Genomic DNA, 22,182 nt, shown 5'->3' with positions numbered 1-22,182 from the left:
TAAAACTATGATAAATTATATATTTTCACCTTGTTAAATTACTTAATTATGATAAATAAATATAGTTTGATATAAATATTTGACGGGTTTTTCCAATTTTATTTTTTTCCTTGAAAAATTATCTTAAGCATTGGTTGTGTCAAAATGTTAGAACAGATGAAATTATAGGTCGTTAGAATTATTTGTTGATTAGTAGGCAATCGAACACTGTCTTAATATTAGCCTAGTTAGGTAGTTTTTGACTTTTGATATTAATTATCATATGTTTGTTTACTATATTTAGGTGATTGTGCCTTATTGTTGATTTTACGATTCCTTGTTTGTATGCTCACATTGCTTTCCTACGAGTTATCATGTTTTTCTTCACTGTTGTTTTTTATTTCTATTACTACTTTGATTTGCTTCACTTGAGCCGAACCTCCAAAAAGTAGAGGAAAAATTTACATACACTCTATCCTCTCGAGATTCCATTTCGTAGAATTTCACTGCACTGGGTATGTTAGTGTAAAATCTTGACCATTTTAAGTTCAATGCTATCTTTCAGCAGTACAAATATTAAATAAAATATTGAATAACTTTGTTCAAGTGAACATGTGAAAAAAATATCATGTTGTTTAGTTGAGTATTTTCTTTAATACAGTTATAATTTTAGGGTTCAAATCAACTTGTGCATCTCTCGTTGGGTAACCTTGTCCATCAAAATTGGAGAAACGAAAATAAATCACCTTGTGTACTACTCTTTAGTTGAGTAATTTATTTACTCGTGTGTTTGGTATGAAGGAAAATGTTTTTCATGGAAAATGTTTTCCTAGAAAATGTTTTTCTGGAAAACAAGTTGATTTTTGACTTATTTTCTCATGTTTGGTTGGTGAGTAGAAAATATTTTCCGGAAAAGATTTTTAGTGTTTGATTTATGAATGAAAAATATTTTTGAGAAATATCTTTTATTTTTACTAGAGTAAAAAATAATTTTTGAAATTGATAATAGTTTTTAAAAACAAACTTGAATTTTTTTTGGGGGGTGGGAGGTGGTAGGGAGTGGGTGAAGGGGGGGGGGGNTGGGATAGGGGGTTGGTTGGAGGTGGTTTGAGGGTAGGGACAAAATAAATTAATTTTTTCAACAAAAAAATAATTGTAATTTGAAGTTGGAAGAGAGTTTTGGAAAATGTTTTCCTTAAGTTTAAAAGGGAAGTCATTTTCCTTAAATTTGAGGAAAATGAGTTGATTTGGAAAACATTTTCCAAAACATTTAGCCCAACCAAACATGAGAAAATTGGAAAACATTTTTCGAAAAATGTTTTCCTTCATACCAAACACAACCTTAAAGTCAACTTTTTTTTTTTAGAGTAACAATTATGAAAAACTTTTCAATGTGCAAAAGTTCATTTGTATTTTTAAAATCCAAGAGTGTTGTTCTATTCTCTAAAAGATACTAATCATGAAGCAATCATCAACAAAAAGGGCAAAAGGGAGAGTGATGGTCACAACTCACAACTTCACTTTGCACCACTTTTTAATATTTAAAAGTTACAATCCACCAAAAGATCTTCCCCTTCAAAAGAACAACAGCATTATTCATAACTCACACAGTTTTTAAATAATTTAATTTCTTTGGTTGCTAATAGCCTGTTGTGTACAAGTATTTCTGATAAAATATCATGATCATGTTGGAATAAGAAATAAACCAGTATATGATGTTTAACCAAAGTGCAATCAGATTAACACTCAAAAAGCTGAACTGAGTCATATCAGTGAGATAACATATGGTTAGTTGAGTAATTACATACTGAAAGTTCATCCATAGGTGACAAATCCACAAATAAGGTTAAGCATTAATAAAGAGAATTTTTACCACAAGTCACTGATTATCCTGATATGTCCTCTATTATTCCTTTGCCATCCGTGGCATCAAACAAGAAAAAGTTTTTAAGAGGATCACCTTTTNAGTAATTACATACTGAAAGTTCATCCATAGGTGACAAATCCACAAATAAGGTTAGCATTAATAAAGAGAATTTTTACCACAAGCCACTGATTATCCTGATATGTCCTCTATTATTCCTTTGCCATCCGTGGCATCAAACAAGAAAAAGTTTTTAAGAGGATCACCTTTTCCAGATATTGCTTTTATAACCTCCTATATGGATAGAAACAAAAGAAACACATAAGCGAAAAAGTCGAGAGGTGCCAATAGTATTTTTGAACAAGACAGCAGCATAATCACCTGTCCAAGGACTCCTCCTATAATGGCACAAACTGGAGGAAATTCAACTCTAGCTGCTAACAACCTTTGCAGGAGAGGAACCGGGATCTGAGATTCATTTATGCACTGCAAATCAAGAGGCAATTTCATTAAGGACTTGGAGGTAATGCATTACATTAATATATTTGTGCATATCGAACTCTGGAATATACCTGTGCCTCACAAAGTTCCTTCCTCAACTTCAGAACATTTGGAAGGTCATCTGCAGAAGTATCTTGAGGATTTCGCTTTTCAAGCACTTCAAACCTCTCTAGAACTGCAAAGAGTTACCAGTCCACAAGTCAAGGACAAGACACTTGAGTAAATTTACTGTTTCACTAAAGGTATGCATCAAAATGTACATTAGTGGGCTTCCTATTACTTTGTCACCATCATAATTTCAGTGAAAACCATCACCAAGATAGCTGCTTAATTATTTTTGGGGTCCAGGCTACCGAAGAATGGAATATTACCTAGATCGCTACCACTCAACTATAATCACAACAGATAATAGAACTTTTGTAATTTCAGAAGGCCACATCTATCATACGTGAGGAAGAACACAAAAATCATAATTCTGGAAAGCACGCTGTCATATTCTCATTGGTAATTGATGCTTTTTTTGCAGCAAATTATTAGAATTTGAACACCAGAAATAGGCAGTTATCTTGTAATATGAGCTTGTAGATTAGAAGAATGGTGGTTGTGGGAAGGGGAAGACCAGGAAACAGTGCTGCACCCTCTCTAAAAGTGAGCGCATTGGTTCACGTTCTAAATCCCTAATATCAAAGTGGAAGCAAAGATCCTGAGAACTTAGACATGCCACGTAGTGATTGGGTCTGACTGCAACTCACTGATCTCTCTCCCTGTTCTTGTAACTACATAGCTGAAATTCACATTAACATTCATGCACCAGATAGCAAAAGTGGATTTATAGAGCATCTTTAAATCTGCATAAGAAATTACAACAACCGGAGAAATAGAGTACCTCTCATGGCAAAATATAGCTTTGACGTTCTCTTGGGTAGAGATCTCCAGGGGACTGCAATGGCTTCCTGCAGAAGAGTAGGTAAGGCAATTGCCATTGCCCATTTGAAATGAAAATCTTATGAAATACTCTGGATCACAGAAAACCTATTAACTTCAGGTTAAGAAACCATCACAATTTAGTAACTCCGGAAAGACCACCTATTTGTTCATTTACAGGGTACAGCATGAAGTCATAAATAAGCTCTACCAAGGATTGCCAAGCATTTGGTACTGAGTTTCCTCCACCCTTTTATCTGATTTTGAATGTTAAAGGAGATTACAAGAATAATTAGCATATGTTACATTGTTGTCTCTCTTTAAACCATATTATGCCTTTAAACCTCTACCTGTTCCAAGGAATTCCATACTAACTGGTCTATTATTTTTTGGGGATTGTGAGATCCTTTAAGATTTCAAATCTAGATGCAATCATTATGTCTACAGTTATGCCTGAACTGGCGTTGCAGGACTTCATCAGTGCTAATACTGGACATGGAAACGCGTTAAGGTGGATTATTTGATGTCTGGTGATGGTCGTGAAGAAAATGGAAGTGATGAAACACAATGCACCTTAGAACCCACCGAGCAGGTGTTGAGGTGTTCACCAATGGAACTGATAATGGAAATTGTAAGGATGTTGTCTCTAGGTCGAATCAATTCTATATCTAGGCAGATCGTTAGGAAATTCTTGTTACTTTGAAATGAGAAGGTTACAATCACCAAAAACTTCGCCCAACTCTATAGACAATCACATTGCAGCTACGTGTTGCCATTTAAAAGGTGCCAGATATGGGGACAAGCTTCAAAGCTGCCACATAAATGTTAGGATGTTAAGCAGATGGATATCATCTATCAAACTTTGAATAGTGTCGAAACAAGGTACTTAAAGGAAAAAAAAAGTAGTGCTAACACAAGATTTAAAGGGAAAATCATGTTTGAAAACATCATAGACATTAGGCAATGATATAAACCACCATGCAGCTGGACTGAAGCAAATTGATCTGTTTAGAAACAACATATAGAGATCCATACGGTTTCAACTATAAAATGTGAAACAATAAGTGGCTGCAATCACCTATTATTCATTAAGCATACATACGCTTTCCACTAAGCAGATATAGTTGCCATTAACTTAGGTGGAAAATCCCCCAAAGGGATAATGACTTCGACATATCTGATATTAGCTGAGACTGCAATCTTAAAATAAAAAATATGGATAAGAATATATAATCTCATCGATAGTTGAGTAACAGCACAACATCTAAACAGGACCATATTTTCTTTATTGATACTTCGATGCAGCATACCTCAAAACTCGGATACTGTAGTTGGCATTCAATTGTTTCTTCTTTCTTTTTCTGCAGAAGCATAAGAAGGGATTTAAGAGCTTCATCAGATCTAGCTATATGATAAGCAAGATATAGGCCCTCAAGATAAAAAGTACACCTATGTGTGGAAAGGACTAGATTGAACTGAAGAAAAGGGTCAAAAGAAGATAACTCAAGCTGTATAATCATTCAACATGGAGACGCTCTATCTGAGGATTAAATCCAACTGGACCAAAGGAGACCTAAAAAGAAATGAATATGGTTGTAACCTTGGAGTAGCTGTAATTCTGCAAGTCAACAAATATCTCACCGCATGAATCTCGGCATTCTACTGTATAAAATGCGACACGTCTTGGCAAATTGCGACACTTCACATTGACCGATTTCTGCATAGGGAGCATTATCAAAAGTAAAATCATAGAAAAAAAACTAGTATTTTCATTGGAAAAATCCTCTAATTTATTTTCAACAAGCAAGAAGAATGTCCATACTTTCGTCAGAAGCGAGCAACAACTGATGACAACAGCATCAAACTTCTGAAAGAATTCAACATCGAAGTTGGCCAGATCACCTAAAAATATAGCATATGAGACATAAGAAATGAAATCTTAAATGCTTCGACACAATCTGATTCTGACATTGGATAGATATAAGGTGCTTAACATGCACCTGACACTGCATATCTTGAAAACCATATAGAAAATATAGCTAAGAACTTGAGTCGGAAGTGAAATGTTAGGAACTTTCTTAATGCACCTTTTAACATGATTTGAGAGTATAAAAAGAGTTAACAGTCTGATAAGCGTAATATGCACAAATGCATAGCAGTTATATGTGTTAGGAAAAAAGAAAAATAAGTGGCAAATTAAGCTAGCTTAAGAAATCACTACCAGATCAAAGATCAACAAAAGCGGAAATGCACTGGTGTTTGATGAGCTAAGAGGAACTATGCAGGTTAAAGAGTTTGTAAATAAATTACAGTACAAACAGATCCCAACCTTTTTCAACAGAAACAGAAACCATAGGGTTGAAATCTTTCAGTGATTCACAACAAAGCTCAGCAAGTGATTTCCCATGGGTCACATTTTCATCAGGAGGAACTAAGAAATTAGCAGACAGTAGCTCTTCTGTTACAAGTCGATCATCATTTAGCGTCAAACTACCGACTCCGGCTAAGACAATGTTCTTGCAGAACTGGGAAAGAAAAAACAGAGAAGAAGTTAGTATAATCTGAAGTTCCTCATTTTTGAATTTAGCATCTGGAACTGAAAATATTATATTAAAACTTATCCTATCAAAGGGCCAAGAAGTATGATATACAGTTTATGCTTTGGACATAATCCAATTCCATCAATAACAAACGACTGAAAAGTTCTACTGATAAACAAGCATAGTAACTAATATGGCAATAAATATTTACTCCAAAAAGTGATTAACTGGTAGAATTGTACCTCAATAACAGTCCCTTTCAGTCCACTGACAAATATATGAGATTTGCTCAACCTGATACAAATAATAAGATAGTAGAATTTTTTATAAAAATGAAAGAACTAGATGGTCTACCAGATATCTATCTAAAATATTGTATATGTCATTCCCTTGAAGATAGAATACTGCTTTTAAAATTAAAAGTAAGTCATGGGATGAGCACACATTCCATTTTCCCTTCAAGTGAACCACAGGGACATGGGTGTCCCTCTTCCTTCATAACAAGTTATACTGGAATAAATTCTACACACGTTAAATGGGCATAAGTACAAGAATCAGATTCAGCTAATGAGTAGGAGTATGTTCAAATTTCAGTAGGCACTTGTAGTGTATTTTGGAGGATACAAGTACCATTGCAAAAGTCACGATCTTGACAGGGGTAGGCCAAGAACAAAGGAATCCATGTAATACAGAAATTTATACCTTTGCGCCTCACCTTAGTTTGAAGACATGTACACTAAACTATAGATGAGGCCAACCAGAAATCTGTCACTAAACAGAGAACTTATATGCAAGAGTGACCAATGTAGCAGTTAGCAAGTCTACTTGGTTTAACCAGTCTACCAATTAATGATTCCTCGATCACACACTAGTTACAATAGGCTATGTCAATCAACATACAAATCTTCAATTGGTATCATCTATATGGGTTCTTTACTTCCATTTTGCTACCAACTATAATAGAAGTATAGAACATAAAACCCTGTCTTCCTAAACATACAGAAAGCACTGTTTTGGGAAAAAAGAAGCATTCAGATTTGATGAAAATATTCAGCAGTATACAGAAAATCACCATCAGTTGGACTCGAACTAAAATGCACAGCTGATGTATTAAAAAGCCAACCAGAACTTTTGCAAACGAAGCATCAATATCTATTGAATCGCATCGATGGCACTACTGGGAGTTTCGCCTTTTGAAGCTTTAGTCACATAGAATGATTGAGCCATACCAAGTCAAAAAGACTTTGATGACTCAAGAAAGGAGTGTGATGGTATATAGAGATGATAAATAGGAAAGGCAAAAGCAGGGTTGGACCTGTGATGCCTTGCTCTACAACAATTTTAACCAAAATCCTACAGTCAAGGTAAAACTCAATGAGTTTTACTGTTTTCGAAACCTTCATAGAGTGTTGACTACTCTCCTTAGTCCTTAGCTTTGTGGGACAACTAGAACAAGAGAAAATAGAGACACTATGTTCACATCTCCTAATCCTCAATTTCTCATGATCCATCTATTAATTGTTTAACTTACACTCCACCAAGAAATTAACGAAATCACAAAACCGAGAAACACTTGCAGCATGCTAAAGTCTTTTTATAACCCCAATATCCTAACCTGAGAGCGGGTCACTCTTGCTAATTGTTTCCAATGCAGAGCCGGCGATGGCTTAATGAAGAAAAAGTAGAGATAGTACATGAATGGAGAACGAGGCATTGCGTTGTGAAGTGCAGTGAAACTAAATTTCAACTTGACCCACCCATGACCCGCCTCACTATAGAACAACACCATTCCTAGTGAAATCCCACAAGTGGGGTCTAGAGAGGGCAGAGTGTTCACAGATCTTACCTCCAGTAGAGAGGCTATTTCTGGAAGATCCTCAACTCGAGTATGGCAAATCAAAGTAGGAATGGAAGGGAAAACAACGACACATTTTTCAAAAATCAATTTCTCTCCTACCCCACCTAACACTGCTGGAGTATTCTCCTGTCTCACCCCATTAAGGCTTTACCTTGCCCTACCCCACCCCCAACCATGTCCTGCTCCACTGCCATTCCTAAGTGGAAGAGGAACGACCCACAACCTAATCATCATAAACAATCTTCAAATTACCTCATTTTGTGTTAGTTATCTTCCATCCTCAGTCTCAATCAATTATTCTTAAAAGTATTGTTAAATCTCCATAACTGGAGCTATTCTAGAACCTTCTATGGAGGAAAGCTAACAGAACAACAACAACAACAACATACCCAGTGAAATCCCACTAGGTGGGGTCTGGGGAGGGTAGAGTGTACGCAGACCTTGCCACTACCTCGTTGAGGTAGAGAGGCTGTTTCCGAAAGACCCTCAGCTCAAGTACAACAAATCCAAGTAAAATGAAGAGGGAAACAATGTATAAAGCATCAATAAAATAATGCGAGAAGTGAAACGCAGTAAACAACATAAAGCTATAGGTATCACAGACAAGAACTGCAAGTGCAAGGCTAGGACTACCACAAACGCTAACAACCCAAACCCTCGCAAGGAAAGCCAACGCGCTAACCCTACTAACCTACAACCTTAATACGCGACCTCCACTCCTTCCTATCTAGAGTCATGTCCTCGGTAATGTGAAGCTGAGCCAAGTCCTGTCTAATCACCTCTCCCCAATACTTCTTAGGCCTACCTCTACCCCTCTGCGTACCCTCTACAACCAGCCCCTCACACCTCCTCACAGGGGCGTCTGCGCACCGTCTCTTCACATGTCCAAACCATCGCAATCTCGCTTCCCTCAGTTTGTCCACCACAGAGGCCACTCCCACCTTCTCCCGGACAACCTCATTCCTAATCTTATCGCTCCTAGTGTGCCCACACATCCATCTCAACATCCTCATCTCCGCAACATGCATTTTTTGAACATGTAAGTGCTTGACTGGCNAATATATAAATGTGATAAAGGATATTTTTAATTTGTGAAGAACTTTCATAATTTCAGTAAACAAATTTTCGTAGGATAGGTGGATGAATCCCCACTTTGGAGTCGTCATTTAATCAATACACCCTTCATAATTTATTTTTATTTTTTTATTGTTGGTCTGACCTTGATAACCTCAGATATTTGCGTATGAAAGTGTTGTTCTCAGATATTTGCGTATGAAAGTATAGTGTTGTGAAGACCTAGCATCAAGCATTTTCGCCTAATGTTTAGTATGATTTGTAGTTTGAAATATTTTTTTAACCTAAATGCACGTAAAAATTGATTAACTTTCAGATAGGTGCATCTGAATTGAAAAGTGATAATTTATTTTTCGATTTTCACCAATTCAACACTCAAATATACTACGTGCAATTCAAATGAGTGCTTAGCTTTGCGACCATTGAGGAGAATTGAGTCGATTTTCCAGAACCAAATTTGATTAGACGATAAAACTTCAATTTTTCTCATACCCTTCTTACTACTATTTCACATGTTAGTAAAATATATTTAGTAACAGACTAACAGCCATTGACTATGCACATTTCAATTATTTGAGCAGGTTGCCCTTCTTCTGCATTAATAATTTAACAAGATATGATTTGGTGTAAACATTAGGTGCGAGTTAGTATTTTAACTACAAGTCCTTTGAAGTAATTACTTCAATTGTTTACTCGTTTCCAGACTGAATTTGACACCCATACGTATGGGGCTGAATGTAGAATATCTGCAAAATGAACCGTTCACTGGGAAAAAATGTGAACACTAAAGTGTGAGACATATTAGTGTTGATTGACTAGGAATGATGAAACTATACTTAAAAATAGCTGTAGACGCACAATTATTTATAAAAACAGTTGAGCACTAAATAATTTCATTCTATTTTTAACTTTGTTTTCTAATTTGATTGATTCCTTTTGATCTAGTTTTTTGCTCCATGATTCTCATATCCTTGGAGAAGGTGATTAAGCAAGAGCATTTGGTGCCATTGTCTTAATTCTGATTTGCACCATTCTGCTGCATTTTTCTCCTAGCAATGTAACCTCGGAGCCAAGGAGTAACATCCTCGTTGATCTTAATCATGATGAAGAAGATTACGCGGTAGATGATTATCAAGGAGAAGATGGCACTTAGATCCACCCATTTTGATCTGTTCACGTCAATCTGGAATATATGTTTTAGCGCGTATTCACCTGTGATCTTGGGAGGATGAGGACTGTGGTTATCAAATATCAACCCCTTCAAGTCATTTTTGTATTGCCCCTACAGAAACCACCAAATTAGAGTCAAAATAAGACTGGACGGATCTCAACAGATTTTCCATCAAAGGACTACTACATCTACATCCTCATCAAAGCACGAAATTGGTCTGAACATGCCAAGTTGGTGCCTATAAAGCATGTACTTTCGTATTTATAACTTATACATTGTAAAATCGTTTATGCTAATAGTGCATTACATTAACTGCTGAGGCTACTACTAATTCTTATGGACTGTTACGTGTAATTATCATTAGGCTCTGATGATCTACACATTTCCATTTTGAGTTTATAACAAGTAAAATCAGAAGCAAATTTTTACCTGTACAGCCCAAAAATCGAAAGTCAAGTAAGACACCGGATAACGCCAGACAGGTTTTGGTATGTCATAGGGGAGTCTGAAGAACCCAGAGACCAGCATAGATATTCCCTAACACAGAAAAATACACAATTTTTTAAGTGTAGAAAATGGTATGGATTATAACTTTGGATTCTAAGATAACCAAAAATTTCGTAGTATAATAAAATGGAAACAGATTAAGTTTACTACCAGAATGCCGGCCCCTATGATGATACCCATGAGGAAATTAGGGACAACACTAGCTATGGCCATCATCAGGCTCTCAACCGCCGTAATGCTGGCATAAAGGGCCAATACAAAGAACAAATAGTGTGAGAATCCTGAATGGAAGTGGACCATGAAGTAGCAGACAGTGCCAGAAAGAATTGCAATCAATATAAGGAACGGCATTGCAGATAACGTGTTGCTTATCACAAATACAATGACACCATAATGCCCATTCATCCTTTCCCTTTGAAAAACCTGTTTTGATTGACCAAATTATTAGATTTGTGTGGCAATGTATCATTTATATAGTTAAGGTAGCTTTTTCTAGAGTACTGTCATACAAAGTACGAACTTTCATATCCTCCACGAATGAAGGAAAACCTCCTATCGACATGAATGTCATAAATCCAAAGACGAAAGATGAACATGCAGCTCTTGCCTGCATAATGTCAATTTGATTAGTAGATAAAAAAAAGGCGTCTTCTTGTAGGAGACATTAATTACAAAGGAATCAAGTTTAAAATCCCATTAGGAGAAATAAGTTACCTGGATGGAATTATACTTGGTTCCCACATTAAAATAGATGGTTCCAAGGCAGACGGAGACCACTAAGTAGATCACAATCCTCAGCCAGTAATAGCCAAAGTCTCTAGACATATTAACAAACGAACGTTTGGTTAAGGTGTAGGACTGCATAAAGAAACTAGCCTGGCTTCCGTTAGAATCTAGCACTGTTCCTTTCTGTTACAAAAAAAGAAAAGAAAAGAAAAGAAAGATTACATTTGATGAGAGAAGAAATTAGACAGATGATGAACAAATCAAGATCAAGGTTTGGTACATTAAAACTTACAACTTTGGACAATTCTTCTACTGTTTCATTTGCTACGTAGCAGTACTGAGAATGACGATAGAAGTCAACAAGACTTCGAATTACTTCTGCTGTTGTTATCCTGTTTAGAGGATCATCATTGTACTGATTAAACTTATTAAAATAAGAACAGAATAAGTTAAATGAAGGAAGGTGAAGATCTTTATATCCCAAGCCATGCTAAATATAAACGGCAATTTATAGAAATCCATGTTACTGTTGCTTAAAGAAAGTACTACAGAGAGCGGAGATTTAGATATATGGACTCGTGACTATTTTATTGCACTTATCAAAACAAAAAACACATTACACATGGTCTGTAATGTGTATGCTTCAAGTGTTCCCAACTGTGGACAGAATATCATTACTTATTTAAAAAGCTATTCCCAAATCTAATGCAAACTTTTGGAGTTTGATTAGTAACAAGATGATCGTTAAAGACATACTTTGATCAACTCTCTTAGAGTGGCCTTAACTTTGTCAAAATCAGAGTTACTGCACCGGAGGAATGATCTGATGGATTTCTGAAAGAAGGACAAGGAAATCCTGCTTCGGCAAAGAACTGCAAACCAAAAACTAGATTTAACTCTAACTACCACATGATGAAAAAGGTATAAAATCCGGAGACAAATGATGGAGAATCTCGAGTAAGGGAGGTATCTCTTTCCTGGTTTGCTGCAGAAGCTTGACCAAAGTAAACTGTTTTGCCTCCGGAAAGCAAGTATAATCTGTCAAACAGCTCAAATACTTCAGAGCTTGGCTGGTGAATTGAGGCTATCACAGTCCGTCCATCTCTGGAAAGACAATGCAGTGTCTGTGTTACGAAGAACGCTGAGGCACTGTCACAAAATCCAGAAAATTTATGGTACTGTTCATCAATACTGTGCAGTTAACATTGTTAAATAAGTGATCTATTCTTAAGAACATTATCTACCTATCTAGTCCACTTGTTGGTTCATCAAGGAAGAGCAATTTAGGCCTCATTAGAATCGCAAGGGCAATACTAACCCTCCTCTTTTCTCCCCCACTTATACCGCGCAAGTGCCAATTTCCAATAAATGTATCAGCACAATCTTGTAAGCCCATTTGAGTAATGGTGCTCTCAACTAGTGTCCGTTTCTCCGATAATGGCATCCTATCAGGGAGACGCAATTGAGCTGAATAGTAAATCGTCTCCCGAACAGTTAGTGTTCCTATCAACGTATCATCTTGTGTTACATATGCCTGTATTGTAAATCAATTAAAATAACCTCACAAAATTCACCCAGAATAAAAAGGATATTGACAGCACAACACTTCTCACTTGTGTTGCAAATTATAGCCTTAGGACTACTTACTGCAGTTCCAAATGAGAGCTTAGCTTTGCGACCGTTGAGGAGAATTTTTCCAGAGAGGATAGCGTTAGAAGCAAGATGTCCAGAGAGAGCGTCGAGCAGCGTAGATTTACCAGCACCAGAAGGACCCATTAATGCAGTGAATGTTCCAGGTTCTGCATAACCAGTAAGTCCTTCTAATACATTTCTTGTATCTCCATTATTCAGAGTAACCATTACATTTACATCCTTCCAAGCAACATGAGCAGATACGACTATACCATTGGGGCTTTGTGGTTCGCTTGCTTCTTCAATCTCCACAATTGCAGAGGAGGACGAGAATGACGACGACGACAACGAGTTCCTCATCATCTATATACAATTATATTCTCCCTTTGGTTGTTTAATCAGTTGTCTTCTTCTTGAAGTGCATCTTACTTGTATTACTTCTGATGTTTATAAAGTTTGTTTGAAAAAAAAGAACTAGTTAGTTGGTCAGCTCTATACTGGAGTAATAAAGCTAGCAGGTCCCGAAATAAGTGTTGCTTTAACAAAAGAAAAAAATGTGCCAAAATTATTGTCACTTTAGAAATTCAGTATAAGAAATAGTGAAATTGTTTGCAACAATAGGGGTAACTTAATAAACTATACCTTCTATTCATTTTTTTCTCAATGGGCGTGAAATCATTTCACTGTAATGACCTAAATCCACACTTGTTTTGGAACAGATGAAGTAGCATATTGAAAATTAAAGCCTTTGAATATAAAATTTTTGAAGTGTTCGTTTGAGAGAATCTTATAGATCCTAAAGAAGGAAGCATGGAAATGCTGGGAATATTTATTTTTGGGAGAGTGAACGTGATATACAATATCCCTGCCAAGTTACCTCATTCTGCAATATTGTTAGTGATATTAGAGAAAAAATCAACTGAAATCAAGCAACAAATCATTGGTCAACTAGATTTTTTTGGATTACAACTAAGTAAATCACATTATATTTGTATTGGAATCAGAGATATGCATTCCTTAATATATCTTAATTTTAGGAATTGTATAAAATTTTCCACATTGACTGCAATTGTTTACATATATAATCCGTAGTAAAGGAAACTAAAATTTCTATTGTCAAAACTCGTATTATATGTATGAGGTCCAGCCCCTATCTTCACTTTTCTTTTGGCTGTGATTTGCACAGATTGCACTGGCACACATTCGTTGAAAATTGGCAACCGCTCAATTAATACAAGGGAGAAATATTGGCACATTTCATCATGTACACCAACATACAGAGGAAAGTATTAGAGAGCAGAGTGAGGTATATCATAGACTATATAAAAAAAGAAAATAGTCTGTGAAGAAAAAATAGAGTGTGAGTGATATTTTTATTGAGACGAGAAATCAAAAGAGGGGTTTTTTTTTTTTTGAGTGTGTAGTGGTATTTGTAGTATTTTACTCAAAGCCTACAAAGTGTAAAAATTCTTTCTATAGTGAATATGTGAATGCAACTTTACATGTGACTTATTAGAAGACGAATAAACAAATGATAGGCTTCTTTTTTTACTTTGTTTTCTAATTTGACTGATTCATTTTGATCTTGTTATTTGGTTCATGATTCTCCTATTCTTGGAGAAGGCGATTAAGCAAGAGCATATGGTGTCATTGTCTTAATTCTGATTTGCACCATTCTGCTGCATTTTTCTCCTAGCAATGTAGCCTCGGAGCCAAGGAGTAACATCCTCGTTGATCTTGATCATTATGAAGAAGATCACGCGATAGATGATTATCATGGAGAAGATGACACTTAGATCCACCCATTTTGATCTGTCCACATGAATCTGAAATGTTTGTTTTAGCGCATATTCACCTTTGATCTTGGGAAGATCAGGACTCTGGTTATCAAATACCAACCCCTTCAAGTGGTTTTTGTAATTGCCCTACATAAACCACCAAATTAAACTCAATGGATTCATATATCAAAATAAGACTGGACGGATCTTAACAGATTTTCCATCAAAGAACTACTACATGTCTACATAGATATCTACATCTGTCATCAAAGCACATAATTGGTCTGAACATGCCAAGTTGGTGCTTAATAACGCATTTCTCTTTCGTATGTTTTATCTTTAAGGCTACTAGCTAAGTCTACTTATTATGGACTGTTACGTGTAATTATCTTTAGGCTCTGGGGATGTTAACATTTCCATTGCGAGTTTATAATAGGTAAAATCTGGAGCAAATTTTTACCTGTATAGCCCAAAAATCAAAAGTCAAGTAAGACACCGGGTAACGCCAGACAGGTTTTGGGATGTCATGGGGAAGTCTGAAGAACCCAGAAACCACCATAGATATTCCCTAACACAGCAAACATACACAATTGTTAAGGGTAGAAAATGGTATGCATGCATTAATACTTTCGATTCTAAGATAAGCAGAAAATTTTGTAGTCTATAAAACAGAAACAGATAAAGTTTACTACCAGAATGCCAGCCCCTATGACGATACCCATGAGGAAATTAGGGACAACACTTGCTATGACCATCATCAGGCTCTCAACCGCTGTAATGCTGGCATAAAGGGCCAATACAAAGAACAAATAGTGAGAGAATCCTGGATGGAAGCGGACCATTAAGTAGCAGACGGTACCAGAAAGAGTTGCAATCAATATAAGGAACGGCATGGCAGATAATGTGTTGCTTATGACAAATGCAATGACACCATAATGCCCATTCATCCTTTCTCTTTGAAAAACCTGTTTTGATTGCAAAAATAGGACCAAATTATTCTAAATGTGTGGCAATGTATCATTATAGAATTAAGATAGCTTTTTCAAGAGTGTCATACAAAGTACGAACTTTCATATCCTCCACGAATGAAGGGAAACCTCCTATCGACATGAATGTCATAAATCCAAAGATGAAAGCTGCACATGCACCTCTTGCCTGCATAATGTCAATTTGATAAATAAAGCAAAAAATGTGTCTTCTTAAAAATCCCATTAGGAGAAACAAATTACCTGGATGGAATTATACGTGGTTCCCACATTAAAATAGATGGTTCCAACACAGACGGAGACCACTAAGTAGATCACAAGCCTCAGCCAGTAATAGCCAAAGTCTCTTGTCATATTAACAAACGAATGTTTGGTTAAGATGTAGGACTGCATAAAGAAACTAGCTTGGCTACCGTTAGAATCTAGCACTACTCCTTTCTGTCACAAAAAAAAAAGGGATCACATTTTATCAAAGAAGAAACCTCGACAGATGATGAAGAAATTAAGATCAAAGTTTGGTACATTAAAACTTACAACTTTGGACATTTCTTCTACTTGTTCATTTGCTAAGTAGCAATACTGAGAACGGCGGTAGAAGTCAACAAGACTTCGAATTGCTTCTACTGTTGTCATCTTGTTTAGAGGATCATCATTGTACTGATCAGACTAATTAAAATAAGAACAGAATAAGCAAAATGAAGGAAGGTGAAGATCTCTGTATCCTAAGCCATACTAAATGTTAATGTTGCTTAAAGAAAGGACTGTAGAAAGCGGAGACTTATATGGATCAGTGACTATTTTATTGCACTTATCAAAACAAAAACACATTGGCTGTAATGAGTAAGCTTCAAGTGTTCCCGACTGTGAACAGAGTAGCATTACTTATTTAAAAAGTTATTCCAAAATCTAGTGCAAGCTTTTGGAGTTTGATTAGTAACAAGATGATCTTAAAAGACATACTTTGATTGAGTCTGCTAGAGTTGTCTTAACTTTGTCGAAATCAGAGTTACTGCACCGGAGGAAATGATCTGATGGATTTCTGAAAGAGGGACAAGGAAATCCTGCTTCTGCAAAGAACTGCAAACCAAAAACTAGATTTAATTCTAACTACCACACGATGAAAAAGGTATAGGGTCCGGAGACGAAAATGATCCAATTTGACCATTGTATGTCTCTAACATGAGAAAATAGAATGATGGAGAGTCTTGAGTAAGGGAGGTATATCTTGCCTGGTTTGCTTCAGAAGCTTGACCAAAGTAAACTGTTTTTCCTCCAGAAAGCAAGTATAATCTGTCAAACAGCTCAAATACTTCACTGCTTGGCTGGTGAATTGAGGCTATCACAGTCCGCCCATCTCTGGACAGACAACGTAGCGTCTGTGTTACGAAGAATGCTGAAGCACTGTCACAAATCCAATAAGCTGATTTTATCTGATGTTGTTCCTTAATTAGGTAATTCAAAAACTTAACATTGTTAAACACAATTGAGTTATGACCTTAATTAAGAACATTTACCTGTCTAGTCCACTTGTTGGTTCATCGAGAAAGAGTAATCTAGGTCTCATAAGAATCTCAAGAGCAATACTAACTCTCCTCTTTTCTCCTCCACTAATACCGCGCAAGTGCCAATTTCCAATAAACGTATCAGCACAATCTTGTAAGCCCATATCAACAATGGTGTTCTCAACCACTGTACGTTTCTCCGATAATGGCATCCTATCAGGGAGACGTAATTGAGCCGAATAGTAAATCGTCTCCCGAACCGTTAGTGTTCCAATCAATGTATCATCTTGAGTTACATATGCCTGTAGTGTATATCAATTTGTTAGTTAATCAGGTGTCGTGCTGAAGCTAACAAATTAGGCCTTGAGAGATGATAGTGAGACTATAAAAGAGAAATATACCAAACATGGTTTAATCCATTGACCTACATCCACATGTGGAAATGAGCAATCCACTGTATAAAAGAGAGTACAAAAATCGAGAGAAATGACCTCATAAAACTTACTCAAGCAAAAGAGAGTGTCAGGGTAACCAATTGTGTCTAACTTTCCATTTCTGGAATAGTTACGGAATCTTCATGGATAGGATCAAACCTTATTCCATTGTGTTTACATGAGGTTCCTCTTTAAGAAAGTCTACAATAATGATTAGTTGATCCATGATTTATGTTTCATCTTTCCTTTGTTCGAGAAATATATCCATCAATTGTAATTCTTTCTTTTTTTTCTAGAAATCTTACATATTCTCCCCCTAAACTAGATTCTCAGAGTTCTTAGGACTATGTTGTGAATGCTAACAAGTGAAAAGGAAGGAGCCTCAATTTAAGAAGACCAAAACATTTTCAAAAAATCCAATTACGGTACGAAAATATAAGAGTAGAATTAACTAACTACTTACTGCAGTTCCAAATGAGAGCTTAGCTTTGCGACCATTGAGGAGAATTTTTCCAGAGAGGATTGCATTAGAAGCAAGACGTCCAGAAAGTGCGTCGAGCAGCGTAGATTTACCAGAACCAGAAGGACCCATTAATGAAGTGAATGTTCCAGGTTCTGCATAACCAGTAAGTCCTTCTAATACATTTCTTGTATCTCCATTATTCAGAGTAACCATTACATTAACATCCTTCCAAACCACATGAGCAGATACGACCATACCATTGTGTCCTTGTGGTTCACTTGCTTCATCAATCTCCATAATTACATCGTCATTCGACGATGTAATTACAGAGGACAACGATGAAGAGGAGTTCCTCATCGTCTATATATATACAATTAAATTCTTCCTTTGGTTGTTTAATCAAATGTCTTCTTCTGCTTGAATTCATCTTATACATGTAATACTTGTGGTGTGTATGAAGTATATTTGAAGAAAAGATTGCAGGTCAACTCTATACTGGAGTAATAAAGAAACAAATGAGGGGAGATAGTAAATTACTTCCGTCATTTCAATTTATTTGCTTTACTTTCATTTTTGTTGGACTTTGTATGTTTAGTTTAAAAAGATCAAAATTCAAAAGTATTTTTTACTTTGTTAAATTTCGTGCACAATCAAATCAGACAAATAAATTGAAACGGAGGAAGTAACAAATAGTACATTGAAAATTGAAGTGTTCTCGAGAGAATCTAATGAATCCTAATTAAGAAAGGAAGCATGGAAAAGCTGGGAACTTTTTTATTATTTATTTAGGAGTGAACGTGGTATACATAACCCTGCCCGATTGCCTCATTTGGCTGTACATAATCCTTTACTTAGTCATGTAAAAATTGGCAAGAATTTCAACTATGTGTGTCTGGATCTTTTTGGCAAAAAACAAAAGTATTCTTCAGATTTCAACAATCCAACACACCATTCAATATCTAAGTCAACTCCAAATAATCTCAATTCTCAAATTTGAAACATAAGTTACATATATCATAAAGAAAAATCTCAATCATCAATTTGTCAAAACAATTATAAACCTAACAATTTCATTTAACATTTTAATTTTTTTTTCCATATATGACTAATGCAAGTAAAAATTGCTTAGAATTTTAATCATGTATATCTGAAAATAAAACAAGTGTTTTTTTTTTTTCAAAATAGACCCCTTTATCTGAAACTAGGTAAATTGCCCGCGCTTCGAGCGGTAATGAACTACGTCAATAATCTACTTCTGAACATTTGATAATATAAGTGTTTTCGAGTGGGTACAACCCTACGATAAATTGTCAAGAATATTTTATCCAAAGATGAAATAAAATATTTTTTTAATCTTAAAACCAAAAAGATTTGATTCTTATGCATTTTGTTATTAATTCTTCATTTTACTATAATTATTCATCACTTAAGTCTTTAGAAAATATATGTAATTGTTTCATTGTCTATATTTGTATTTTTAAAAAGTGGTACAAACATTTTATTCATCAATTGTGAGAGTTTTTTTCCTATTCAAGGCGTCTACATACAGAATCTTAATATTATNTGTAGTTATTCATCACTTAAGTCTTTAGAAAAGATATGTAATTGTTTCATTGTCTATATTTGTATTTTAAAAAAGTGGTACAAACATTTTATTCATCAATTGCGAGAGTTTTTCTCCTATTCAAAGCCTCTACATACAGAATCTTAATATTATACATCTTATATAATTAGTTGTGCACTTGATAAGTTAATTAATATTTAAAAACACATCTCTTAGCTTGTTGTTCAATGAAATAATGTCGCTCAAATAATTTGGACTAAATGATGTCTTGGCAAGTCCCTTATTCAAAATCATTCGCAGTCGATGACACTACTTTGATAGCCAAAAGGCATATTTTGTTGTTTATGTTTCGATCAATATGGTTAAAACTTTATTTATTTTCGCGACTTTTAATCTAATGTTTATAAGGAGATAATTATTTCTTTAATATTTGATTAATATGGATTCATCCTACTTTGAGGGGTAATTCATTGACTCCAATCCAACATTTGAACCCCAAACTTTTGATTCAGGTTGAGTACAATACTTACCATCCCACTACATTCCTTTTATTTTTGGATGTCACCAATCGATTAAATGTCTCGATAAGATAGAGAGTTGAATAACTGAAACGCCAAGGTAGTGTGGAACCACCATAACTTCTGAACACTCAAATGTCCCTTCTTGGACATCCCATGGATCTTTTAGCCACTGAAAACTCTATAGAGATCAAAGTAATTTATTTTACTAGTTTAAGAATTGTAATCTACATGACACCAATAGTCTAATGATTACATCAAACTCTTGATTAACATATCTTTAATTCAACATAATGATCAAAAGCATAAACATAAACAACAATGTTTAAAACATGTACTAAAAACAACAATTAATAACATAAGCATAAATTAATGACTGTAAAAAACGTACCAAGATCTGTAACAATAGAATGAAACAAAAAGGAAAAAATTGAGTCCACTGAATGCACATTGTCCCCTTAAAGAAATTATTCCCCTCTAGTACCCGAGGTTTAAAGGAATAGATTCTCTCAGGATAGAACGATTATATTCACCAGTGTATTGATACAAAAACAATAGTGTCAGTGAGCCACTCAACAGGAGCAAAGTACACGAATACTTAATTGTGCAGAAGAAGAAGAAGTTCAGAATTTTCGTTGTTTTAAAATGAGAGAAAATTCCTCTATTTATAGACAACAAAGGGTAGTGTGAATAAATGTTTATTGTGCCTTATCGGAAAGGTCACAACTCTTTGGAAAAGTCGCAACCTTTCATAAAAGTCATAACTTTTCATAAAAGACGCAACTCTTCATAAAAGTCGCAACTCTTCGTAAAAGTCACAACTCTTCGTAAAAGTCGTTTTCATAAAAGTCACAATTTTTCATGAAAGGGAAGACTAATTTTGAAAATAAATAAATTAAAAGGCAATCCTGGTTGTGGTGGCGCCACGTAGGCGGGCCTATGGTGCCTTTTATATATGATACTAGTAGAATTACCCGCGCCTTGCGCGAAAATTTAATATCACGAAATTTATAAAATAATACTTAAAACCTATCAGTCATTAAAACCAAAACACTATGTTATCTTACATACAAGATTACGTGATAACGAACATTATTAATGTAAAGAAAAATGAAAATTATAACATTTTATCATTTATCCTTAATAACATTAGCATAAAGTAATGACTGTAAAAATACAGGATCAGTAACATAAGCAATGGTGTCAGTGAAGCACTCAACGGGAGCAAAATACACGAATATTAATTGTGCAGAAGAAGAAGAAGAAGTTCAGAATTTTCGTTATTTTAAAATGAGAGGAAATCCCTCTATTTAAAGACAACAAAGGGNAATGAAAATTATAACATTTTATCATTTATCCTTAATAACATTAGCATAAAGTAATAACTGTAAAAATACATACTAGGATCGGTAACATAAGAACTAGTGTCAGTGAGGCACTCAACGGGAGCAAAGTACACGAATATTAGTTGTGCAGAAGAAGAAGAAAAAGAAGAAGAAGTTCAGAATTTTCGTTATTTTAAAATGAGAGGAAATCCCTCTATTTATAGACAACAAAGGGTAGTGTGAACAAATGTTTATTGTGCCTTATTGGAAATGTCACAACTATTTGGAAAAGTTGCAACCCTTCGGGAAGGTCACAACCTTTCATAAAAGTCACAACTCTTCATTAAAGTCGCAAATTTTCATTAAAGTCTCAATTTTTCATAAAAATCACAACTTTTCATGAAAGGAAAGACTAATTTTGTAAATAAATAAATTAAAATTAAATTTTGATTTGTGATGGCGCCACGTAAGCGGGCATAAGGTTCTCATATATATATATATATATATATTGAGTACTAAATATTTATTATGCAAAATAAAACACAACGCCAATACCAATTAAATGGTGCTGCCAAAATAGGGCACCCCATGTCATTTTCAGGTGCACGTTACCCGTTTATTTTCCTGATTTGGGCAAGGACAGGTAAGAATGATGGAATAATGATAGGAGTGAGTGAGGAGGCCAATAGAACCAGCATGGACCACACCAATATTCAAAAAGTAGACAATTTAAAGAAAATATTGCTTATCCATTTTAATTTATGTGTCAGACTTGACACAAAATTAAAAAATAATTACAAATAATGTTTTAAATATTTATGATGTAAAATTATTAT

At 35.1% G+C, this 22,182-nt stretch overlaps 2 protein-coding genes and 1 pseudogene across 2 annotated transcripts; all 3 read right to left on the bottom strand.

The window, feature by feature from the left end:
* Positions 1-1,945: 1,945 nt before the first annotated feature.
* On the bottom strand, positions 1,946-7,597 carry LOC125872507 (SUMO-activating enzyme subunit 1B-1-like). Its single transcript, XM_049553245.1, has 11 exons — positions 7,424-7,597; positions 6,809-6,816; positions 6,051-6,102; positions 5,598-5,793; positions 5,091-5,170; positions 4,869-4,985; positions 4,579-4,629; positions 3,231-3,297; positions 2,416-2,519; positions 2,225-2,329; positions 1,946-2,137 (listed from the first exon to the last, which is right to left on the bottom strand). The coding sequence occupies exons 1-11, from the start codon at positions 7,595-7,597 to the stop codon at positions 2,036-2,038; spliced, it is 1,056 nt and encodes a 351-aa protein (XP_049409202.1). The 3' UTR covers positions 1,946-2,035.
* Positions 7,598-9,703: 2,106 nt separating this feature from the next.
* LOC125872484 (ABC transporter G family member 11-like) lies at positions 9,704-13,136 on the bottom strand (annotated as a pseudogene).
* Positions 13,137-14,431: 1,295 nt separating this feature from the next.
* On the bottom strand, positions 14,432-18,296 carry LOC125873358 (ABC transporter G family member 11-like). The gene is made up of 10 exons (XM_049554270.1): positions 17,940-18,296; positions 17,055-17,344; positions 16,770-16,941; positions 16,501-16,617; positions 16,075-16,206; positions 15,784-15,978; positions 15,623-15,709; positions 15,247-15,519; positions 15,015-15,122; positions 14,432-14,701 (listed from the first exon to the last, which is right to left on the bottom strand). The coding sequence occupies exons 1-10, from the start codon at positions 18,294-18,296 to the stop codon at positions 14,432-14,434; spliced, it is 2,001 nt and encodes a 666-aa protein (XP_049410227.1).
* Positions 18,297-22,182: the final 3,886 nt, after the last annotated feature.

Source organism: Solanum stenotomum, chromosome 8, assembly GCF_019186545.1.
Source record: "Solanum stenotomum isolate F172 chromosome 8, ASM1918654v1, whole genome shotgun sequence".
Taxonomy (NCBI): domain Eukaryota; kingdom Viridiplantae; phylum Streptophyta; class Magnoliopsida; order Solanales; family Solanaceae; genus Solanum; species Solanum stenotomum.
This window is presented reverse-complemented; position numbering and strand designations above follow the sequence as displayed.